The sequence below is a fragment of the Notolabrus celidotus genome, chromosome 14 (genome assembly GCF_009762535.1).
Source record: "Notolabrus celidotus isolate fNotCel1 chromosome 14, fNotCel1.pri, whole genome shotgun sequence".
Classification (NCBI taxonomy): Eukaryota; Metazoa; Chordata; class Actinopteri; order Labriformes; family Labridae; genus Notolabrus; species Notolabrus celidotus.
The window spans coordinates 30937994-30963695 of record NC_048285.1 but is presented as its reverse complement, the minus strand read 5'-3'; the positions used below and the strand labels follow the sequence as shown (position 1 = coordinate 30963695).

The following is a 25702-nucleotide window of genomic DNA, read 5'->3' as shown; positions in this document are numbered from 1 at the left end:
TGTGTTGATATAAATAAATAAATGCATCAAGGGCTTGCAGAAACTTTTAGTAAAATCTAATGATGGCGAGTCAAATGAACAAATAACTTTAATTACCAGGTTAAACTTCGACTTGAGAACTCTCTGCCCTCATTAACGCCATGCTGCTTTGAGGAATAACCAGAAGAGTTCTGGACTTTAGGTTTTATACTTGCTTTAGTAGCTTTGAATTACTGATCCCTCCACATTTCTGCACCCTGCTGTGTGTGTAGCATCTGTATTCATGATGTGAAGACACTGGATCTTACAGGGAGGCATACAGAAAAGAAAAGATTCAGACCCGTCATACTGTTTTTCATCGCCGCAGGCAAATTGAATAAATGATGGTGATGGTATCACCCTGTAATGTTGTTTTATTCATGTATGGTGTTATTAACTTTGAGATAATAGAAGTAAGAGTGTGTGAAATATCATTCTGAGGGGTTTGTTGTTCTGCAGGAATAAAAACAAACTTGCATTAATCACTCTGAGTCGTCGCCTCCTGCTGTTTAACATATTTAAACGATCACATCAGAAGCAGAGACGTATAAAGGAATAGTGGGAGCTACTTTGCAGTTGCATCCCCTCCGTACTTCACCTCTGCCTTCTTCCTTGTTCAACAACAGCTCGTCTGCCGGCCTGGAAGAGCAGCACAGAAAGCTTTTTCCACAATTACTGTAGTCTTAAAATGTCAGCTCCCCACTTTGCTGCTGGGAGAAAAAACAACAAAAAAACACACAATACACCGTGTGCCTGTATTACACAAGAGCCTTAATGCACCAGAGTGTGTGTGTGTGTGTGTGTGTGCATATAAAATTCACCAACACCAAAGCGGAGTATCCCAAATACATTTATTATGTTGATGCATCCATACACCTGCTGTTTCCACCGACAGGGAGGCTCTGCAACAAAGGAGACTTACAAAACAATCAAAAAGGACTTAAAGGTTTACATCTGGATTTACATTCAAATAAAAACTTAACAAAGGACTCGATTTTTTTACATCTGAATTCAATAAAGTATCAGTAACAAAGGCTTTAAGCTGGGGTGCTGGAGAAGAGGAGGCAGCAGCAAGAGTTAGACATGAAGCTACATCACTACCCAGGGTGCCGTTCTGCAGAGTCATGTGCTCTCTTATCCTGTGTGAGGACTGGAGTCAGCTCAGAGGGCATGCATTGACATTAGCAGTGTTGTTTGTGCGCAGTAGTTTGTTTATGTATGTCAGAGCTGTCAGATGTATTCACATTTTGGTTTGTCTGAGAATCTGGGGACAAAAAGTTGGTGTTAAAGATTAATCTGCAAAACAGTAACAAATCTATTTCAGTGCTTTTATTCTGATGACTTCTCTTCAGAGACCGTCATCCATCAACAAATGCTGCAAAAGCTCTCACTATCAAGTGTCTGAAATGAGCCGCCTCGTGATGTTGATGCATTTTCTACCATCCAGACTCACCGAGTGCAGCAGACACTGCAGTGAATGTGCAACAGTGAAGACTTTGAACTAAAAAAAACCCCACAAAGAGAGCAATCAGAGGTTTGATTCTCTCAGTGGAGCTGAGCCTGGATGCTCCTCTCTCAGTAAATACACCTGCTGTCCTGATAAGTGGGAGGAGGAGGAGCAAAGGTGTCTGGAGGAGATTTGTAACTCTGCAGACTCCTCACATGCTAATCATGTCCTGAGCTGTGCAGCTGGTTTATAGGGAACGTTCAAAATGAGCCTGGAGTTGGAAGTCACTCTCAGGTCTAACGTCATGCTGCCAAATAGTGCAAAAAAACCAAAGCCGATGATATTTAAAATAATAACCCCTTCAAAAAATTAAGGAGAGCAAGTGTTACAGGTTGTAAATAAAGGAACGAAGCAAAAGCAGCACTTAAATGAAATGTGAAGGGGAATGTGTGGAAAGATCTGATTTGGATAAAAGCAGAAAGAGGGAGAAAAGGTTCGGATTAGAAAGAGGGCAGCTGTGAACCGTGAATTTGAAACTCAACAGAAGGGAATAAAATCATTAAACTCTCACTCCCTTCATTTTATTTCTGCTCTAGAGATCAGCACTCACTCAATTCCTCCTACCTCCCTCTACCTCTCTCTCTCTTTCATCTATCAGCATCCTGAAATATCTTTGGTTTTGTTGCGTCGCTGGAAGCGTGTGTCTACAGGGTCGAAACCTTGCTCGTTGGCTCCGAACAGAGCCCAGCTGGGGGTCTTGGCTGTGTAGTCCAAAGCAGAGAAGCTCTGCTGTCCTTGGCTCTCCTCGTGAGTCCGGACGAGCTCCTGGAAACGCTCGTAGTCGATCCACGTCCACCACTCGCCGTCCACTTTGAACTGAAAGAACAAACATAGAGTCAAGACTTCTTCAGATATCTGGGATAGCTTGAAATACATTAAAGGGATTTTTTCCACAGTGCTTACTATAATGACTGCTTGCAAACCTGTTCCAGTGTTGGCCATGGCAGAACTCAAATGTTCCTGAATCTATCACACTCTAAGAGCCAACATCTCGGCCTCGTCCCTCTGCATTTCATCTTGGCTTGATGTAACACTGCTGGATATTTGAGTCAGCTGAAACACTGTAAACGTTGTTCTCATCAAGATCTCTTGATGATGATGTCAATGTTCAAAGCATATTCTCATAAGTAGCAAACAGATAACTGACATGTTTTGGATCAACCAAACTAGAGTTGCAGATGACCGACGGGTGGATAGTTTGAAACACATATGAATGTATCCATGGATGAAAGTGTAATCTTGAACCTGTGCACTCAGGATGAAGTCTAGAAATCCATCCATCCATCCATCCATCCATCCATCCATCCATCTATCCATCCATCCATCCATCCATCCATCCATCCATCATCCATCCATCCATCCATCCATCCATCCATCCATCCATCCATCCATCATCTATCCAGTTTCTTCCACCTATCCAGGGTCAGGTCGCGGAGGTAGCGGTCCACTGAGGCGCCAAGGCGCTCAGCCGGGGGCTTGTGAGTATCCCCACACCCGCCCGGCGCCTCTCCCCCTGAGCAACCCCAGAATAGGAGAGTCCAGCCCCTCTCCAGGAGGATGGTTCCAGAGCTGGAGCAGTGCGTGGAGGCAAGCCCAACTATATCTAACTGGTTCCTTCCCCGCCAGCGAGGTGACATTCCACGTCCCAACAGCCTCTCTATGCCGGAGAGGATCAGCATGCCCAGGTCTTACACCCGGACCGCCACCCGGCCTCCTACGCACCCAACCTCCATGCCTACCCCTGCGAGTGTCTGGCCCACAGGGTGGCGGCTCCATGTTATTCTTTCGACCCCATGGAGGAGAGCCCGGCCACCAGACGCTCACCATCCAGCTCCCCACCCCTGAGTCTGGCTCCAGGGGGTTGCCCAGGTGTCCCTCTCCCGGGCGAGGTTGCTCTTGTCTCTTGTTGCCGTGTCATGAAGGTTCCACCTTGGGGACCAATATGCTATAGGAGACCCTACCAGGGGCTCATGCCCACGACAACATAGATCCTGGGTTCCCCGGTACACACAAACCCCTCCAAGGTGGCGATTCTTGGAGGAGAAAACCAAACATCCTAATGTCACACGGTGATCTGCAACAACATGATCATGGAATAAGATCTCTAAAACTGAAGATTAAGTGATTTAAGTTTGGAGGCAGCTCGAAGGACCGGACCATCGGTGAGTCTGGAGCTTCTTGCGCCACATCTGCCGCCTCCTGTTAGAGCGCCCTCTTCTTTAATGACTGTGGATGCACCGCTCCGACTCCTCCAATCTCCTCACATCTCTCTTTTTATCAATCACTGCCTCACACACCTTTGTGCAATTCACCTTCCATCTGGAGAGAGAAAATGAGGAGGGACGGGACGTGAGGAGCCGAGAGGAGCCGAGAGGAGTGTTGTGTTTACTGGTGAGGAGAGAAGTAACCACCAGAGAGAGAGAGAGAGAGAGAGAGAGAGAGAGAGAGAGAGAGAGAGAGAGAGAGAGGGAGCAGCTTCAGAGAGACAGCCTGTTATTTCTCTAATCCTGCTTGTTTTCCCAATCCAGCACAGGGGGGGGTGAAGAGCGTGACCTTTTACTTTCCCAGCATGCAACAGTGCACTCCAGTTTATACATGTACCGCCTGTTGTCTGTAAAGAGGCAGACTGTAAAATATAACATCACTTATCAGATGAAAGTTTGTTCTGTTTACGGGCACACGCAGAAAGTTTGATATTAAAAACAGACCCCGATGACTTCGGCTCGGTCGTGGAGGTTTCTGATAAGCTTTTTACTGGACGTTAAATTGTGCTTAGTCGTCACAGGGGACTCTCAGCACTTAGTGTTTATAAGCTCTTTCACATTTGGTGCAGCTTTGACCGGACCCAGGTGTGTGCAGCTTGAGTTTGATATTTTTCCACATTCCCAGAATCAGAATAAACAGCTTTACATCTATTAGTCTCACAAACAGAGAGTGAAAGTTTTTAAAATCGCTACGTCAAAGAGCAGCAGCTCAAAACGTTCTTGTAAAGGACTAACATTTATATGCAAAGTTAAAGACTTCCCTTCTGGATGCGTCGGCCCACTGAGGGAGCAGCAGCATTAAGCGCCCTGTGCCTGCCTCAGCCATTAGAGAGGAGCTGCCCACTGCATTGCTAATGAGGCCTGAGAAAAAGGGGAAAATATGAAAGAAGCGCCTATTGGGAGTTAATGTTTCTGGTAATGAGAAGGGGAGATATTTGTTCAGCCAGCATCTCTGCAAACAGTTTCAGTCTCTAAGCAACAAAGCGGAGCTGAGCTGTCTGCTGCAAGAACAAGACAGCCTGTTGTTTTTTTTCTAACCCCCGTCTCTGCCGAGGATCACTGCGGATGCTGAGGACAGCTTCGTCACAGAGCGCCACGGGAGCCGCAGCGTGTATGAGCACAGGCCAACGAGCTGAGCAGTCAGAGAAGTAGTGAGAGACCATCATTTATTTGAGAAACCAAGCTGCAACCTTACAGAGCAGAGATCCTCTTGCTTTCTCCAGGAAAAAACAATAAGGGCTGAAAGAGAGAGTAATAGATCAGCTGCATGACGAGCACTCAGTCAGGTGATGGTAAAAAAACGGACCAATGGAGCCTCATACCTGTCATGCTTTCCTTTTTGATAAAGCTTATAGTTAGAGCTGGATCAGGCTTGGACCAGCTCTTAGTTATGCTGATATAGGCTTAGACTGCTGGGGGAACTGGTGCACTGACACACTGGGATCCTATCTCACTCCCTTTCCCCCCAACCCCCTCATCACTTAATTTAACTCTGCCTGTCCCATTAAAGTTACTAACCATAGACCTTTCTGGAGTCCCTGAGCTCCCTTGTCTCGTAGGTTCCTCTGAGCTCCCGTAGACGTCCTCCTGCTGTGGACGTTCCAGACTCCAGCTCGTCTCATCACTATCACCGCTCCCTCTCTCTCTTATTCTCCTCTATCCCTCTTTCCAGACCCAACTCGGTCTCAGCAGTTGTCTGTCTAACATGAGTCTGGTCCTGCTGGAGGTTTCTGCCTGTTACAGGAAGTTTATCCTCACCGCTGTAACTAGCTAAATACTGTGAGGTGCAATGCTCATGGTGGATTAAGGTGGGGTCAGACTGAGTCTTACCCTGTCTTGGTGTTGGGTCTCTGTTCATAATTTGACATAGAGTGGTCTAGACCTGCTCTGTTTGTAAAAGCATCTTGAGATAACGTTTGTTGTGATTTGGTGCTATACAAATAAAGATTGATTGATTGATCATGCACTCAGGAGGCCACCGTCACTTCACCCATGGGAGGGGTGAGCAGAAGGTGAGCATCTGACCTCTAGATATCACTAAACATTACAATTTCTATGCCTGTCACAGGATGTTTCATTCTGCATAGAAACACATTCAGACAAAATATTGCAAACCAAATAATATTTTAAGCCCACATTCTTGTCTTATCTGTAAGCAGGGACACATATTTGACTTGTCTAATCAGCCTCCAAACAACCTGCCTGCTGCACGGATGAGCAACCAAGTGTGAAGAACCTTGTGTCACATGAGTCACGTGAGCGATGATGAGGAGATTTGGGAGTTTGTGGCAGCTACAGAATCTCCACATGATAAAAAAAAGACAGAACAGGTATGAAAAAATGAAAAATGTAGCGTATTGTGTCATAAACATAAAGTAAAAACATATTTATTCAATCTGGCCTTTATGTAGGGATTAACAATTTTATTACTTACTTATGACTATTTCTCATTTTATTAATTTCAACTGTTTATCTAATTTTCATTTATTGTTTTATTTATCTACTCACTTTTATTGATATTTTCAGCCTTAATTTTATTTTCAACTCTTATCCTTACCCCTTTTTTAATTAATTAATTAATTAATTTTAACTATCTATAAAAGGTGCTATATAAATAAACCTTGATTGAATGATTAATTGATTGATTAAGGCTCCTCGGTTACTGTAGACATCAGTTAAACCTGGAAAAATCAATGCCAGCACAATCAAATTCAAACAACTGAGAGGGAGTGATACAGAGTATCTGATTAAACCTCTTAACAAATGAAAACAGCTGATCTCTGTGTAAATATTTTGGTTTGATGTTCAAGCAGAGATCCTGATTTTAAAGATCTTAACATAAGGTTCATAGAGGTATAGAGGTTCATCTGTTATTTCTGATGTGACATTAACACAGCAGACATAATGAGTAGTTAGCAGACCTGTTCAAGTGTATTAACATCTTTATGATAAACTTTAGAGGTTGGTTTGTACTTAATGCTGAAGAATGATGTGAGATGGATGGAAGAGGATGGAGAATGAGAGAGGAGATAAAAGAGAGAGGGCTGGAAGAGAAAGTAGAATGAGGTGGGATGAGAAAAGGAGGGAAATGGCCACGAATGGGAAGATCCTTGAGAGAGAAGGAACTAATGATGTTGATGTGTCAAAGCAGGGAGGCTCTATCTCTACTCATGACACACACATGGATACATACATGCATACATACATACACAGCTTTAATGACTACATCAAAAAGTGACTTCATGCAAGTGGAAGCAGGAGATCTGAGGACTGCAGCAAGCATGCATCCACACACACACACACACACGTTTAAACTCTGCTGTTACGTAAGTTAGCATTAAAACTTGGAGGGCTTCACATCCTGGACTCTCCTCCTGCTGAGCTTCTGCAGCGTGGAGACATTCAGGACGCAGAGGACACTTAGCAGAGAAACATCAGACTCTCCGCTCACAGGAGAGGAACCCAAAAAAAGCCTCCAGTTCCCAAACGCTGCTCGATTATTGATGACTGCACAAAAACGAAGAGTAAGAAACTGGTAGATAAAAAGAGAACGTCATGAGAATCTGTGTCAGCCATACGAGTCAGGACGAAGCAGAGCAGGTAATCTGAGGGCAGCCTTTATGTTTGTGTTTTTCTGTCTGTCATATGATGAGTTTTTATCTCCCATGTTATCATTTATTCAATTTTTGCTCCAGTTTCAACTTTCCATAATCCCTTCTTGCTTCTTTGTCACTCACACTGGAGCAACTTCTGCAGAAAGCATGTGCATTGATATAAAGAGCTTAACAACACAGTGTGCAGAAACCATGATTAGAGATGCAGAGACTTTGCTGCGTTCTCTCTGAGTGCAGAACGTTGTTCCTTCTTCGCACATCGACTCAGTCAGAGCTATTAGTTAACATGCAGATAGATCCGTCTTAGAGCATCAAACACTAACACAGCAGTCTGCCTGAGTGAAAGCAGGAAGCAGAGAGAGGTGACAGGAGTGTGTGTGCGTTAAGACGTGCACTGACAGTCGAAAGCGGAGTGCTGCAAATTAATTAAGGTGTCTAAACCTGACGCTCAAATGGTCATCACTATATTAGAGCAGGAAACAGAGTGATGGATGAAAACAGACAGAGGAAGAAGGAGCAGAGAGAGAGGAGCATGAAGAGAGGGAGGTGAAAATCAATCTGGTGAAATATTGATGCGTCCTGATGTGCAAAAAGGGAAGGAGTGAAGAAACAGTTGGCTTTTTGCACCTTTGGAGTGTCGGGCAAATGTTTCTCATCACCAGGAACGCTGCTGCAGAGATGACGACCTTCAGACCTGTCTAAGTAACATCTATATACTTGTGATTTAGGATTAAAAATGATAAGACATGGGCCCATCATTTCTTTTTACCAGACAGCTGATCCAGCAGCTCTGTGAGAATGTGTTTTATTGGCTAACATTCCTGCAATAACAGTGTAAACATGAACCATTCGACTGCATCTTGAGACATTTCATTTAAAACCATAAATAAGAACGACATGACAGCAGGATTCATCATCTGGTGACTATAAATTCATCCGTATCCATCTGGACTCTGGACCAAAATAGTGGTCCAGCTGCCAGCAGGGTGTAAAAATGTGTTTGTGGTAAACAGAACATTCAAGTCTTAATCCTGTCATTATAAAAAACGAGCCACCACCGCTCTTTGCCACAGGCGCAGCGCCATGGACGCCATATTAAACTATTTATGTTATTGTCCTACTGTTCACATTCCCAGTTTGGACAGTTTTAGATACATTTTTAATTTATAACAAACAAGTTATAAGCACCTTTAGTAAAATAAAAGTTTAGATCCAGGTGTCATGGATAACTATATGGTCTCATATTTGGTTCAGCTCTCAGGGAGGTGTTTTAAAAGGTGACATATCACGCTTTTTTCATCAATATATATATTGGTCTAAGAGGTCCCCAAAACATGTCTTTAAAGTTTATGCTCAAAAAAACACTATGAAATCAGATTTTGGTCTGCCTGAAAAACCCTCTTCTTCAGTCCTCCTCAAAACACACTGTTTTCTCTCTGACCACGCCCCCTCAGGAAGTGGATGTGCCTCGGCTCTCCAGCACGTTGATCTAATGTTTACATGTTGGCTGAATATACACGGCTGCTCAGAGATCAGGTTACTTCAACCCTCTGAATCTGATCCAGAATCTGATCCTGACGGAGAGGCGCCTGCAGCAGGACCTTTCTGAAGGATTGGTCAAAGATTTAGTGTTTCTTGTTGTTTTATTTATCAGTATGTCGACGTGTGTCTTGGTACACAGCGACGAACATGTAGCTATGTGGCTATGCTAACAAGCGCTAGCACTTATCCATGATAAATAAAAATCATCCACTAGATCTTCAAATCTGCAGACGTGGGGAGTAAAACCGACCTCTACCAGAAAGGCAGCAGGACCTTTCTGAAGGATTGGTCACAGATTTAGTGTTTCTTGTTGTTTTATTTGTCAGTATGTCGATGTGTGTCTTGGTACACAGCTATGACATGTAGCTATGTAGCTATGCTAACTAGCGCTAGCACTTATCCATGATAAATAAAAATCATCCACTAGATCTTCAAATCTGCAGACGTGGGGAGTAAAACCGACCTCTGTGTTTATTAAGACAGCCTACAACTAGCATGCCTCCCTCCTAAGCTCCTTGTTAGCACACATTTGTGCAGGGAATGAAAAACGGAGGAGGGGTTGAGTTGTATTTTATACAGTCTATGGGCTGAACAAGCTCCGAGCTCTGACTTCGTGACAGACCGGATATTGTTGTTACGTAACAAAAACACGGAAGTCTGAAACGGCTCGTTTCACACACATTTACAGAAAGGTGTAGAAATCAGAACAGGGACAGAATGGATTCTTTTCATTCTCGGGGGGTTTGTAAACAGGGACACATATTTCAGGTAGAGAACCATTAAGAAGTCCATTTTGCATGATATGTCACCTTTAAGTTTAAAGCATGTTTTCATGTGAATCAGCTGTTAAAGGTGTTGCGCACAGCAGAGTCGCTCAGCTGGGGGCTGCGGCTGAGTGACAGGTCTCCACGAGCGCTTTTTTTTCTCCGCCACCGGACTGATTATGACCTGGTTTTGCTCCTGGCGGACACATGACCGCGATCACATGCTTATTTTTCTCAATAAGAACGAGTAGACAGAAAACTGGACACTGAGTCTGAAATCTGTTTCTGTTCAGTTCCCTTGTTGAAGTCTGAGCCTTCACTTTCATGACTGTTTATCCATGGAGCCTGCTCTACATGTTGATATTCAACGTGTTTAACATTTTGAACACCTCAATACGATCCCTAGCTATTCAATACTGTCAGTTATATCAGTCCCTCCAGGATTTCACGGGATATTTTGTGATTGTTGCAGCCCCAAAAAGCCTGATTTTGCGACAGCTTTTTGAAAAAATTGCAGTGAAAGTTGCGTTTTGTTTTTTTTTGTTTTTTTTTCCCCCCAATAACATCTCAGGGGGAAGTAAATACGCTAAATTACAGTTGCTTTTATAAAACATTATTGATGTGACCACTGTGACTGTGTTTTGATTCTCTTGATTCACAGAAAAATGCCATGAACGGGCTGTATTGCACATTTACGACGGTCCCTGAATGCACCTCGTAGTGACGGGCACTTGACAGGCAGTTCACGCACTCTGAAATTAATCTGCATCTTTGACTACAAGGAGTTGATCAAAACTTACTAAATGTGTCTGATGTTTCACCAAACTAGAATAAATCAAGCTGTGGACGCGGAGCTTTTTACGGTAATGGCGGCAACAACGTCAAACCTCAAATAGTAGCACCTTAAATAGTAAACAGACGCCCTGTGGATGTGTCTGTGTCTTTGTCACTCACACACACCGGGGGTAAAATCATCAATGAAGATGAGACAGATGCATGGAGGTGAGGAGAGCTGGTTCATGAAGCACACCTGCTGCAGGTAGAGACCAAGCGAACACTGAGCCCCTCAATCTATAAATAACAACGTTGTCATGGTCACTTGTCCCGCCTGCTGTCCCCTCTCTTCACCCGTTCTCTGTGCGTGTTTTGCTGTTGAAAAGTGCCGATCAAGTGAGGACTTACGTTTAAGGAAGTGAAATTGATGACAAAACCGATGACATACAGGGGCTGAGGTTAAGGTAATTGGTCAAATTTGGGGGAAAGTTGCGGTGATTGTATAAAATTGCAGGGCCGCGAAAAAACCGCGCTGATTGGTTGAATTTGCGTTGATAGTTGTGATCGCGAAATCGCAACTTCCTGGTGGGACTGTTATATACATTGTGTCGTGAAGGACAATTTGATTCAGGGGAAAAAGAACACATGTGGCATTGTTTTTGACATGGAAAACTGTTACGTTTCTTCAATAATTGATCGTTAACATTTCCAAAGATCCATCCATCCATTATCTTGACCGCTTATCCCGTTAGGGGTCACGGGGGGCTGGAGCCTATCCCAGCTGGCTTCGGGCGGAAGGCAGGGTACACTCTGGACAGGTCGCCAACCTATCACAGGGCTAACACAGAGAGACAGACAACCATTCATGCACACACTCACACCTACGGGCAATTTAGAGTGATCAATCAACCTGAGCATGTTTTTGGACTGTGGGAGGAAGCCGGAGAACCCGGAGAGAACCCACGAATGCACGGGGAGAACATGCAAACTCCACACAGAAAGGCACCCGCCTGGCCGGGGATTCGAACCAGGAACCTTCTAGCTGTGAGGCAACCATTTCCAAAGATCGATCAAGGAAAATACTTTTAATTTACATCCCTAGTTCCTGTATGTTATAAAAATGTCAATAAACACATTGTGAAAAAAAAGTAACTATTCTGCACATTTCACATTTCACATGATAAACATGTCAACAACATGTGCATTCCTCTCCTCTCCAGTTTTCCAGGTGTGCATTAAATGCAAGGACCAGTCTACAGGAAACACATCTGCTGCATCCACGTAAACAAAGCAGCAGTAAGTAAAAATAAAGTCAGACTGGGAGTCTGGGTGCTCAAATAAACTGTGATAGCACATCCAGCGTATGGGAGTGTGTGTGTGTGTGTGTGTGTGAGTGTGAGTGTAAGAGAAATGGAGCGATGCGGCTGCCAAGCTGGCTATCTTAAAATTTTGACTCTGTCAGAGCGAGCCGAGACAGTAATTAATCATCGTTCATTAATTATTGAGGGACATTTGGCTTTGCACAACCCACCACTGACTGATACTTTCTGGGGCGGGTGAAACAGAATAAACCACTCGGATGGTTCCTGCTCCGAACAGACGGCGGCAGACAGGAGACTACGTTTGATAAATTATAAAACAAGACTAAATTATAACACCAATTTCAGGAGAGGAAACTTGTCGTGAGTTTCTGGAGCTGGGTTGAGAGCTACTTTAGAAGAATGTGGAGGATAAAGGATGTGTTTGTGTCTGAGAGGACTTGTGCAGAGTAATGGGTGCATAAAGGATCAGCAGGTGCACATTACTCAGTGTTATGTGTGAAGGGATGCTAATGCAGTATCAGCTGTCTGGGTCCAGTGATGAAGCTAATAACTTTGAGTTTTAATGTGTAGAAACAGCAGCAGAGAATAGCCCTGCATGCTGCTGTACCTCATCAACATAACAATAAGCTAATGAGTGCACAGAATATCTTTGAAACTGAAACCTTTTATTGTCTTTTATTTAACTTTTTGATTCAGTGCTGTTGCAGAGTGCATTATTTATGCTCCTCTCTGAATCAGGAGGAACAATGAACCAACTATCTAAGCTGGCATAAAACAGTAGATTGATTTTCATCATTTCAGTGTCCTACTTTTTATGCTGTTGTAAAATGCAAGGCACCAAAAAACATCATGCAAATTTAATAATCTTGTGCTTGTTGCCAAGGAGCATTTTATCACTCCAGGAGGACTCATCACTCAAACGAGGGATGTTTAAACTCTATATTTAACATGTTGAGTCAGGATTAAATCTCTCCTCTTCCTTACCTTGGTGTGTGCGATCAGCAAACAGTTGGAGTGCTCGTGTTCACAGGCGATCTCGTACTGAGGCAACATGTCCGCCAGCTGCTGCACGAAGGCGACCACTTCCTGGTGCCAGGGGACGTTAGCCATGGTCAGACTGCTGGCAGAGCTTTCTCCACAGTACGTCACTCCCTGCACACAAAATAAAGCACACCATCAGGAAGGAGACAGGAATGAAGGAGGCTCTTCAGCTGAGTTTAATCACTTCACTTGAGGAGGAGAGATTACAATCATTTGGACTTCATCTTTGGACACCTGCCCTCTCAGATACTGACTCCAGAACACCTGGGATAATACAGCCACAGCCAATTATGGAAACATTCATTTCAGGTATTTAGATAAGGGGCTTGTTTACAACACCTGGATGGTATCAGGTATGATCACTGGACACCAGCTGATCCTGAGGTGTGACTTAACCCTGTGAAGCATGAACCATCAAATAACTTTCAGGAAAATTCTAATTCTTTGAAAATGGTGTGTTTATTGGACCTTCTGACAAATAGGAAAAAAATAAATTAAATTGCAATTTTCACATGAGTTTCAATTTGGCATTAATCAGGCATTTTGGTGCAAGTTTTTTGGCTCAAAGTTTCTTCTTTTTTATTTATTTCTTATAAGTAATGGTGTATTTATTGAATTTTCCATACGGATAGACAAATACAACAAAGACAATACATAAATAATAAAGAGAAAACCAGACAAAATTAAATACAACTGGCTTCCAGTCACAGGACAGCCAAGGCAAAAGCAAATTAAAGACAATAGCAATTAAAGGGAGAAATATATAAATAAATTACATTATAAAAAAAATTAAAAAGTGCACCAGATCACAGAGTTGGGGATTTTTCAGTTTCTTCTTTTTTAAACAAATTAAAACATATAAAAACAAAATTTTTAGCCTAAATTTCCTTCAAATTTTTCCCAAAATAATTTCAAACCTAGAAATGATTTTGTTCCATATTGCACAATAACGTCATACATATTTTTTAGCAAAAAAAAACTAATTTATTGTATATTTTTTCTCTGAATTGTTAGATTTTTAGTGGAAATCAATGAGCAAAACACAGTTATCTACTAGGGAGCCATGGAAAGATTCAACCAGTCATCAATCATCATGATTCAGCAGGTTGCATATATAAAAATACAATATACAATATAAATATTTCATTTTCTACTCTAAATATACTGAATTATGTCATTTAGACATGTTCTTAAATAATAGAAAAGACTGTATGTTGCTTTATGGAATGCATAATGTATGAAATTCAATAAATTATGATTGACAGGTCTGCAAATAAGTTACCTTATATACCTGCAGTATTCATTTTTATCATTTTCAACACGAATTGACTATGAGTCATGAAATATGAATTAGTTTCACATTGCATCAATCCAGTAACTATTCCTGCTGCAGGCGCCTCTCCGTCAGGATCAGATTCTGGATCAGATTCAGAGGGTTGAAGTAACGCGGGTCTGTGAGCAGCCGTGTATATTCAGCCAACATGTAAACTTTAGATCAACGTGCTGGAGAGCCGAGGCCACACCCACTTCCTGAGGGGGCGTGGTCAGAGAGAAAACAGACTGTTCTGAGGAGGACTGAAGAAGAGGGGTTTTCAGGCAGACCAAAATCTGATTTCAAAGTGTTTTTTTTAGCAGAAACTTTAAAGACATGTTTTGGGGACTTCTTAGACCAATATATATTGATGAAAAGAGCGTGATATGTCACCTTTAAACGGACCTCACCTCAGCACTTTATCCACATCAAACATCAAGCAGTAGAAACAGTCGACAGCTTTAAATACCTTGGGGTAACATTGGCCAATCAATTCACTTTCAACTTTTCAAAATTCCCATTAATCCCATGGAAAGTTTCCAACTTTAAAGGTTCCCCAAATTTTGCAACCCTAGTCTGGAGGGTATGAGTGACAAATAAAACCTTAACAGACACCACAGACTGATTAGCAGCGGTGAAACTTTAGAGCTGACATATAATTCCCCTTCCTGCTGGTGAGAGAAATGAAGTAGGAAGTGAAAAACACCGGCCTTGGCTTCAAAAATCAATCCAAAGAGCGGGCTGAGAAGCTGAGTGTTTTCTGATCAATAGTGGCAAATCTGTGCTGCGGTTACAAGAGAATGGAGGGGCAGTGGAAGGAGAGCAGCTCCCCGTGGTGCAGACAAACTATTGATGAGTTTGGGTGAGAGCAGAGAGATGTTGTGTGGTGATGAAAGGAGGGAGTCTTTTGTTCTCATTGTGTACAAACTGAAGAAATCTGCAATAGAACTCTCTCTCTCTTTCTCTCTTTCTCCCCCCCGTTTCAGAAATCAATCAATACTTCCTTTAAGCTGCAGAGCTTTAAACAGATTCAAGAGTGTTCTGATTTCAAGGTTTCAGATCCTGGGTGATCTTATGAGACTAAACATTGCTGTGGTTCCTTGTTCAGTGAGAGGTAGGACAAGCAGCAGGGAGGTATCTGAACGATGGTCCCTGAACCTTCTACACCAAAACATCGTTTTTATGAATCAGAGTAAAACCAAGAACGTCTGGTACTCCTGTGTGTGTCCAGTGTGTGTGTGTGCATGTGTGTTGGATGCAGTGCAGGCAGAATTACAGTTATTTTCACAGTACAGTCACAAGTGCTGTGTTTTGTTTCAGATGCTTAGTTACATCATGCCTCTACATCTCTGTGGTGGAAACATGCAGCGTTTAAATCAGTCAGAGTCACTCCACCACCTGTCTGTGGGGCTCGCAGCACGGTTACAGAGCGAATGCAGCAGCTGTTACTGCAATTCTCTCACCTGTTGGCCGGGAACCCTGTCTGATCCTAACCCAGGTAACTCCTGGGTGTGTGTGTGTGCGTGTGTGTGTGTGTGTTTGTGTTAGAAAATGAGATACTGTAAAGCTCCCAAAACAGTTGCAAACAAAGACCCTGTGCTTTGACTGCAAAGAGGGCTGCAGATTGTTGAAGCAGCCATTCATAACAGTCACTCCAGTCTAGCTTTACTCTTTACTTTCACTGTGATGACAAGCTAGTGTTAGAAAAGTATGTTTGGGGCACCGATCTGGCTTATTTGGGAGAGCGGGAGCCCCATGTGAAGCAGCTACAGTCCAGATCACCCTGGTCTGAGCATTGATTCCTGACAGTCCCAATAAGATCTAGTGAATGCCATCCACCACTCTCTCCATGCATTCCCTGTCTCTCTCCCAAACTAATACTTTAACAACTCAGTCTCAGCAGATGGCTGTCTAACATGAGTCTGGTTCTGCCTGAGGTTTCTGCCTGTTAAAGGAAGTTTTTCCTCGCCACTGTAACTAGCTAAATACTGTGATGTGCAATGCTCATGGTGGATTAAGGTGGGGTCAGACTGAGTCTGATCCTGTCTTGAAGTCGGGTCTCTGTTCATAATTTGACATAGAGTGGTCTAGACCTGCTCTGTTTGTAAAAGCATCTTGAGATAACGTTTGTTGGGATTTGGCGCCATACAAATAAAGATTGATTGATAAAGGTTGAACAAATAGTGTGTTTGCTTACGATCAGTCCAGTGAAATCAAAGATAACCTGAGGATAGAAACCCCCTTTAGATGTTTTGTCACCTGCAGTTTTTATTTGGAGGAAGGGGATTAGGTGGAGTGCATCCAAAGTCATGTCAGAGTCCACACTAAAATAGGTCAGTATTGGGGTTGCTGGTTTGGCAAATGGTGTCCAAAGTTCTGAGGCTGTAGTCCTTGACCGTGATGGCATGTCATTCCCTGCTCTGTCCTCTGTCCTCCATATGAAAGCATAAAACCCCCAAATAGACTTAAAGAAGGTTGATCTTGTGATTTAGACTTCATATTAATACACTACCAGTCAAAAGTTTGGACACACCTTCTCATTCAATGGTTTTTATTTATTCTAATTATTTCCAACATTGTAGATTAATACTGAAGACATCAAAACTATGAAATAATCTGGTTTTGCCATAATCTGGATTACAACAGTAGTCAAATAGGACTATCCATTGTGTGCTAACCCTACCTCTGAAGAACACAACTGATGATCTCAAACACATTAAGAAGGCAAGTCATTCTACAAATGAACTCTTGACAAGGCTCATGTTAATTTAAAACCATTCCAGGAGACCACTTCATGAAGCGGACTGAGAGAATACCAAGAGTGTGCAAAGCTGTCATGAAGGAAAAAGGGGGCTACTTTACAGAATCTAAAATATAAAACATATTCTGCTTTGTTTAAAGGTGACATATCATGCAAAATGGACTTTTTAATGGTTCTCTACCTGAAATATGTGTCCCTGTCTACAAACCCCCCCGAGAATGAAAAGAATCCATTCTGCCCCTGTTCTGATTTCTCCACCTTTCTGTAAATGTGTGTGAAACGAGCCGTTTCAGACTTCCGTGTTTTTGTTACGTAACAACAATATCCGGTCTGTCACGGAGTCAGAGCTCGGAGCTTGTTCAGCCCATAGACTGTATAAAATACAACTCAACCCCTCCTCCGTTTTTCATTACCTGCACAAATGTGTGCTAACAAGGAGCTTAGGAGGGAGGCATGCTAGTTTTAGGCTGTCTTAATAAACACAAAGGTCGGTTTTACTCCCCACGTCTGCAGATTTGAAGATCTAGTGGATGATTTTATTTTTCATGGATAAGTGCTAGCGCTAGTTAGCATAGCCACATAGCTACATGTCGTAGCTGTAGCTGTGTACCAAGACACATGTCGACATACTGACAAATAAAACAACAAGAAACACAGAATCTGTGACCAATGGTTCAGAAAGGTCCTGCTGCAGGCGCCTCTCCATCAGGATCAGATTCTGGATCAGATTCAGAGGGTTGAAGTAACGCGGGTCTGTGAGCAGCCGTGTATATTCAGCCAACATGTAAACATTAGATCAACATGCCGGAGAGCCGAGGCACATCCACTTCCTGAGGGGGCGTGGTCAGAGAGAAAACAGAGTGTTCTGAGGAGGACTGAAGAAGAGGGGTTTTCAGGCAGACCAAAATCTGATTTCAAAGTGTTTTTTTGAGCATAAACTTTAAAGACATGTTTTGGGGACCTCTTAGACCAATATATGTTGATGAAAAAAGCGTGATATGTCACCTTTAACACTTTTTTGTTCATTAAATAATTCCATATATGTTCTTTCATAGTTTTGATGTCTTCAGTATTAATCTACAGTGTTTACAATAATTAGAATAAATACAAACCCTTGAATGAGAAGGTGTTTCCATGCCAGTTCAGACTCACTGCAGATCTACAGAGCATTTTTCCATCTTTGAAAGTGTATCACTCAGAATAAATCTGAAACTATTTTTGAAGTATGATGTGTGCAGTGTTCAGCCCCTGCAGGACTCCTTGAGAAGTACTCAGAGTGAAACCGTCTCAAGGCTCGGAGCTCTGTAGAGCTAAACACTTCTGACCGGTGACAAAGTTTCATGCAGACCGAAGATAAAATAACACTTTTTGACATTTGACAGGAGCCTGACTTCAAACTCAAACCAATCTGAGGCAAACTTCCAAAACCAGAGAGCAGAACTTTTAATCATTCAGGAGCTGGTTTGTCTGAACAAACAGAAGTCTCACTTCTCTTTTTGAACTCACATGCTGCAAACACCACAAGACACACTCTCTGTGATTCTCTCTGCTGTTTCATGTAGACCATTCACATCTATCCACCCCGTCCACTCAGCAGCCGGAGGCCATCTCTGCCCACAGTTGTGAACTGCAGCTATTTCTTCTGTAATTTAACCACATACGTCTTGTACGGCTGCTTGTGATTCAGCGCACAAAGAAAACACAAACAGAAAGCATCTTCAGGGGTTGGGTTCGGAGAGAGAGAAGGGGTGCATTTGGGGGGCAAGGCATGGCAGGAGTGCTGGACAGAATTGATGAAGGACCTTGGTGTTATCAGCCTTGCCTGGAGGCCCGCTGAATAAAGATCAACTATCCAGGACTCGGTATAAATCACCAGGAACGGGCAGGGGAGAGCAGGAACGCGATAGGAGGAGATGGGAAAGATCTCTTGGATATAAACTGAGAGAATGAACGATCTAAATCATTGAGGAAGTGATGAAAGTGCAGGAGAGCCGGAGGACGAGTGAGAGCCCTCACAAATAATCCATGTCCTCTCTTTTTATGGAAATCATAACCGCTGATTCTCAAGGCCTCCCTGACTGTGAAACCATAAAACTGTGTGTGTTTGACTTAATGTATCTCTTTATGTTCCAACCAAAGACCAAATCCTCCTCCTCTCTTTTTTGGAGATCCATTCCCTTCCTGGGCGAGTGAGGGGTCAGTGGCAGGTAAGTGGTATTGATGCAGCACTGAGAGGATAGATCAAACACCGGACAGCAAACAGACACAACATGACGGATGGTGCAGGGAGAATGTGTTGCTCCAGATAAGATGATGGAGTATTAATTAAGGAGTCAATAGCAAAGATCACAGTCACACAGGGATGCATCATTTCTACGGATACACACTTCATCTTGATGTAATGTACGCAGAACAACCATGTGTCGATATGTTGTAGCTAGCTGGAGGGAAACTCTGCAACAAATATGGTTTGACTTCAGATACCTGGAGAAGCTTTCTGAGCAGACTTTCAAGATGACGGTAGAAGAAACTACAGAAATAACACAAAGTTTTTATCGTCCTGTCAGATGATAATTTCTCTTTCTTTCTTTGTGGTCACAAACACAGAGCTTGTTTTCACCTGCAGCTAAATGAGACAGCACAGAAGTTAGACTTAAATGCTCAATTTTTTTAAAAAAAGCACATTTTCTGATTAAAGGTAACATATCACGCTCTTTTCATCAATATATATTGGTCTAAGAGGTCCCCAAAACATGTCTTTAAAGTTTATGCTCAAAAAAACACTTTGAAATCAGATTTTGGTCTGCCTAAAAAAGCCCTCTTCTTCAGTCCTCCTCAGAACACTCTGTTTTCTCTCTGACCACGCCCCCTCAGGAAGTGGATGTGGTCTCGGCTGTCCGGCACGTTGATCTAATGTTTACATGTTGGCTGAATATACACGGCTGCTCAGAGATCACGTTACTTCAACCCTCTGAATCTGATCCAGAATCTGATCCTGACGGAGAGGCGCCTGTAGCAGGACCTTTCTGAAGGATTGGTCACAGATTTAGTGTTTCTTGTTGTTCTATTTGTCAGTAAGTCGACGTGTGTCTTGGTACACTGCTACGAACATGTAGCTATGTTGCTATGCTAACTAGCGCTAGCACTTTTCCATGATAAATAAATATCATCCACTAGATCTTCAAATCTGCAGACGTAGGGAGTAAAACCGACCTCTACCAGAAAGGCAGCAGGACCTTTCTGAAGGATTGGTCACAGATTCTGTGTTTCTTGTTGTTTTATTTGTCAGTATGTCGACGTGTGTCTTGGTACACAGCTACAGCTACGTAGCTAGCTATGTAGCTATGCTAACTAGCGCTAGCACTTTTCCATGATAAATAAAAATCATCCACTAGATCTTCAAATCTGCAGACGTGGGGAGTAAAACCGACCTTTGTGTTTATTAAGACAGCCTACAACTAGCATGCCTCCCTCCTAAGCTCCTCGTTAGCACACATGTGTGCAGGGAATGAAAAACGGAGGAGGGGTTGAGTTGTATTTTATACAGTCTATGGGCTGAACAAGCTCTGAGCTCTGACTCTGTGACAGACCGGATATTGTTGTTACGTAACAAAAACACGGAAGTCTGAAACGACTCGTTTCACACACATTTACAGAAAGGTGGAGAAATCAGAACAGGGGCAGAATGGATTTTTTTCATTCTCGGGGGGTTTGTAGACAGGGACACATATTTCAGGTAGAGAACCATTAAAAAATCCATTTTGCATGATATGTCACCTTTAAGACTTCTTCACTGGGAAATTCTTTGGATAGTTAGCCGGTTGTTCTGCAAAATTAAATCTGGACAGGGTGAGACACACAGATGTGCTGGAACTCCTCTTCACGGTCTGATTTGATATATGTGACGGGTGTGATCAGGTTGTTCCTGGTGTCACTTTTGCAGCTCAGAATTATCAACTGTTGTCGAGGGGTTTTGACCAATCAGAATCAAGTATCTAACATCAGTAATAAAGCTGGGAAATGAAGTCTTCTGTGCACATTTCTTACTTGCATGATTTGTTTTGTAAATAAACTGTAAATGTACTTAACAGTTGAGGCCAAAATTATTAGCCCCCCTTGAGAAATCAGATCAAACCCTTGATTTCTCCATGGAAATGAGTGTTTGTTTCCAAAATAACAAAGACAGAATGTTCACTAAGTTTGATTAGGATATCTTGTTGATGCAATGAATTGAAACAAGAAAAGGTAAAAATGACACGTCCAAAATTATTAGCCCCCTGGCCATAATTAGTCAATAGAGTATCCTTTCTGAGCCACAACTGACAGCAAACTCTTAATTCAATAAAACCTTGCAAAAAAATGTTTTTTCATTAGTTTTTTTTGCCTTTCTTTAGATGACCCCTAAGGTTAGGGTTAGGTTTAGTTTACAATTAATTAACAAAAGCATCAGGAGCAGCGGTTAATTCATAACAGCACAGGAAACACAGCCACATGTGCATGTAGGTGGCTGCTTTTCTGCAGACTAGCTAATTAAGTATGAAGCTACATTTAATCTCTGCAATTCTTTGGCACGATTTTGGGGGTCGTGGGCCGAAAAGTTTGGGAACCCCTGTTATAGACGACATTGGTTGAATCAGTAGCCTCAAAAAAATAACAAGAATCAGCCAAATCAGGTGATTTCTTAACGCCAAGCTCTCCCTGGTCGTAGATGTGACAGCATGTCTCGTTTCCATACTCTGCGTTCGTCTGATCATCACTTCAACAGCTTTCATCTTTAATCTCCACTCTTTGTGAATCCCTCTCAGGTTTAAGAGTGTCAGGTGTTTCAAGTGTGACCTTTAGTGGAGTGGAAATCACAGTCAAATCCTCTCCAGGTTCTGATGATGAATAATTAAATCAGCTTCACACACACAGAGGTTAAAGGTCACCGTCAGGATAAAACCGTCACGGTCTCTGGTGTGTGTCGTCTTCAAAGATCTCCTCTGTCTCTCTTTTATCGCTCCGCCCCTCATCACTCCTCTTCCTCCTGCCACTGAGCTGCTGTAGAACATCCCTCACTGAATAGATGATCCCCTCCGGCTGCTCAGCTTTGGGAAACTTATCGACTCCAGCATCATGAGCTGGGTAATTAGTGAGTCCCAGGGCGGGCTGGTGACCGTATCAAATCACCTGTTCTCAAATTAGCCTTCACTGCTGACTGATTGTTGACTGCAGTCAGTGCAGTGTTTGCAGCAGGAATGTGGACTTTTACTTCTATGTTTATATCTTAATACAGTAAACTGCAGGACACTTTACAGATGCAAAAACAACATAAAAGAGACACGATCAGATGCATTACTCAATCAGAGAAGGGGCTGTGATTAAAAAGAAACTCAGGGGGGTGCCGACTTGGAACCCTCTGGTCTATAAAATGTGTTCTTCCTGGAACATTCATCTCCTGCACAACAAAACAAAGACCCCAAGAATTGAAGGGTTCATCTCTCTTTGTGCTGAAAGAGCGACACTGTGCATGATAAACATGGAAGCTGTGATTGCAGCTAGATTTGATAAGTACCTCTGATAACCCGTCCGCCCCGATGCTCCCTGCTGTCTTGTTAGCGTTGTGCTCCCTCTGATTTACTGAAATGCCACGTGTCTCTGGATCAATACACACTCCTAAGAGAAATCTTAATAGAAAAGCCAGCCAGGCCTCAGGAGAACACTCAAAATCACAAGTGTATGTTTGACAGTCATTATCAGCACATCATAAACCTGATTATGAAGCCGACACTTGCATGTCGCCGGTTGTTGATTATCTAAGCAGCAATAAAACACAACACTTGAGTCGGCAGGATTAGCTTAATGTCAGCGAACAAGAGGAGAAGAAGACGGGATCCTTTAATTGTCTCGCTCAGTGGGTTAAATCAATTTTGCACAGTTGGCTAAAAATTGCTCTGACATTTACAGAGCATGACAAATATCAGTACCAGAGCAGATTTTAACAGAATGAAGAGATTTCAAAAGGATCATAAAGAGGGGGAAATAACCGAGGGATGGTGAAGGAGGAGAGTTTATAGGGAGCGAGGGCGTCTTCAGGACAGAGTGTGCAGACATCAGAGACAGGGACCAGGTACGATGAATTAAAGAGGAGCAGTGATTAATATGCAAAGAGAAAACAATTTCTGTGGAGAAGGAGGATGAAGACAACAAAGAGCAGCTCTGTTTGTGAAGCGTCCTGAGGTGACTTCAGTTTGATTTGAGCCCGTTTTTGATTCCAACTGTTTATTTTATTTTAAAGCATTAATTATTATTATTTTATTAATATATGTACTCAGTTTTATTTATATTTTTAGCCTTAATTTTATAAATATAAATATAAATATATATTTAAACTTTCTTTTTATTTCAATTTCAGGTTTACAAAAGGGAAAAAATAAATTAAATTAAAAATAAATGATAATAAAATAAAGGGAGGTTGTTCCAGGCCATTCAATAGTACAATACAATATATCATCTACACAGATGAAGGGTTACAAACTCTGCTGTATGAGTTCCATTTTTTCCAGTATTTCACAGTCATCAGCTCGTAGTCTTAAGAAGAAGGTGAGTTTTTTAATGAAATAAATTTTATTTATAATTGCAGTCCAGTCATCCTTTGTTGGTAGGTTTGTCTGCATCCACTTGCATGTGATCCTTACCCCTTTAATTGTATTTATTTTAATTATTTATATTCTAAATATTAGAAAGAACGTACTTTATTAATCCCTAGGGGAAATTCAAAATTTTTCACTCGTGTTGTTTTTCGGTCATGCTACACCAGGGGTGTCAAACATGCGGCCCGCGGGCCAAAACCGGCCCGCCAGAAGTTCCAATCCGGCCCGCGGAACAACTTTGCAAAGTGAAAAAACTACAGAGAAGACATAAACTGCATTTTTTCAATAAAAGTAACTACTATTTCAGATTTGTTTGCTGGGGGTCGCATAAAATCATAGCGCTGATGGAGCGCACCTGAACAGCCCTCCGGGACTTTTTTTCTCAAAGCACTATAAGATGATCCAATTAGCACTAAAGTTTATATATATGTAAACTTTATATCTAAACTTATTACAGCAGGAACGGTGGATCCACAATCTTCAAAAGGAGCCACAAATTATACGCGTGCATGCCTTACAGGTGCACTCAGTCACTACTAACACTCGCACTATCCCTTCATACAACACTGTCCAGCAAGCAGACTGTTCATGTTTGAGCTGAGGGGTCCAAAATAGTCAACTTTACCTTCTTTATTATTATAGTCTCTCTGTTCTTTTGCAGTAAACATTACACACTGTGTGTCAGTTGAATGGCTAACCTGTGTGTTTGGTGTGTCCGCAGCAAGTTTCAGGGCTTCAAGAGTAAAATATTTGGCCCCACTGTGAGACTCATCATGGCAAAAAATACAACAGCTGTTTCTGTAGAAAGATAGTTCATTAAATGTGAACACTTTCAGAATGTTCTTGTACTTTTTTTGCACTAAAACAAAGTGGAAAAATTTAGAGTTGTCATTACTTATAGGTTACTATGTTATGATTTTACTGGTCCGGCCCACTTCAGGTCAACTTGGGCTGTATGTGGCCCCTGAACTGAAATGAGTTTGACACCCCTGTGCTACAGGAACAGTTTTTGGTATACACATACATACGATGCACACACATGCAGTGGACATGCACTTAGGAAGAGATGTCAGAGTGATGGATGCTGCCATCAACCAAGCAGTTGGGGGTACGGTGCCTTGCTCAAGGGCACATCTTCAGTGCCAAGGCAAGTGAACCAGCACCTCTCCAACCACCAGTCCACTTGCCAAACTTCGCCCAAAAGTGGTTGACTTGGTAAGCCGGTCTACCAGAAGTGGGGTTCAAACCCACGAGGGCTTTTGCCCATTGGATCTTAAGTCCAATTTGATGCTTTAACTTATTTAAAGGCCCTGTGAGGAGTTTGGAACTGGCTGAGAAACAGACTGAAAATGATACTGATGCCTCTTTATGACCTTCAATAGCAAACAAGTCCATCAGCAGCAACACTGACACCTTCTCTGTTGTCATTTTTAAAGCCTGAAACCACCCTGAGGGGGAGGGGTCAGACCAGATGATGGACATCTCGCTTCAGAAACAGCCTTTATTTGACTGTTTTCATGGAGAATAATCACATTGCCTGATAAAGTTGACTGTTAAAAGACAACAGGATGAGGCTTTTGTTGAAAACACTACTTTTGCATGTATAGGACAAGAGATAAGAGGTATCACTTTGTCCACAAGGGGGCGCAGGAATCGATACAAAACAAAAGTTCCTCACAGCCCCTTTAAATTACAAATATTTAATTGTTGTTGTTGGTGTGCATTAGTCCCTGTTTTAGTCTCTATTTTCAAATCCATTTTTGTTTTTTTTTAATATGTTTAATTTTCTATTTTATTTCTGCTTCTTTCTTGTTTTCAATCGCTGTAAAGCACTTTGGGTTGCATTCGGCTTGTATGAAAGGTGCTATATTAAATAAAGCTTGATTAATTTAAATTATAAAATGATTGATTAAACTCACTGAAAGATCATTTCCTCCATCCTTTAGCTGTGTGGATAATACTTTACATAATCCTCTGTGTGTTTCTGAGAAATCGTACCTACTGTAAAATTTATAGACTTTGTATTTTAGTTTCCAGACAAGAGTGCAGACTGAGAAGCGGCTCATGCAGCTCAGTGACAGAAGATGAATTAGTCTGTCAGACTGGCAAACAACAAGGTTCCTGTGGCATCAGTGAGACCTTCTTAAAAAC

The 25702-nt window shown here is 42.2% G+C and overlaps 1 protein-coding gene across 1 annotated transcript in view; it reads right to left on the bottom strand.

Annotated features, from left to right (window-relative positions):
* Positions 1 to 852: 852 nt before the first annotated feature.
* The window catches only part of tyw1 (tRNA-yW synthesizing protein 1 homolog (S. cerevisiae)), a 92319-nt gene continuing 67469 nt past the window's right edge, over positions 853 to 25702 (bottom strand). Inside the window, exons 15-16 of the mRNA XM_034700880.1 lie at positions 12790 to 12957; positions 853 to 2341 (exon numbers count right to left, since the gene is read on the bottom strand). Of these exons, the coding sequence (XP_034556771.1) occupies positions 2120 to 2341; positions 12790 to 12957 (390 nt within the window). The 3' untranslated portion in view covers positions 853 to 2119. The remainder of the gene's footprint in view (positions 2342 to 12789; positions 12958 to 25702) is intronic.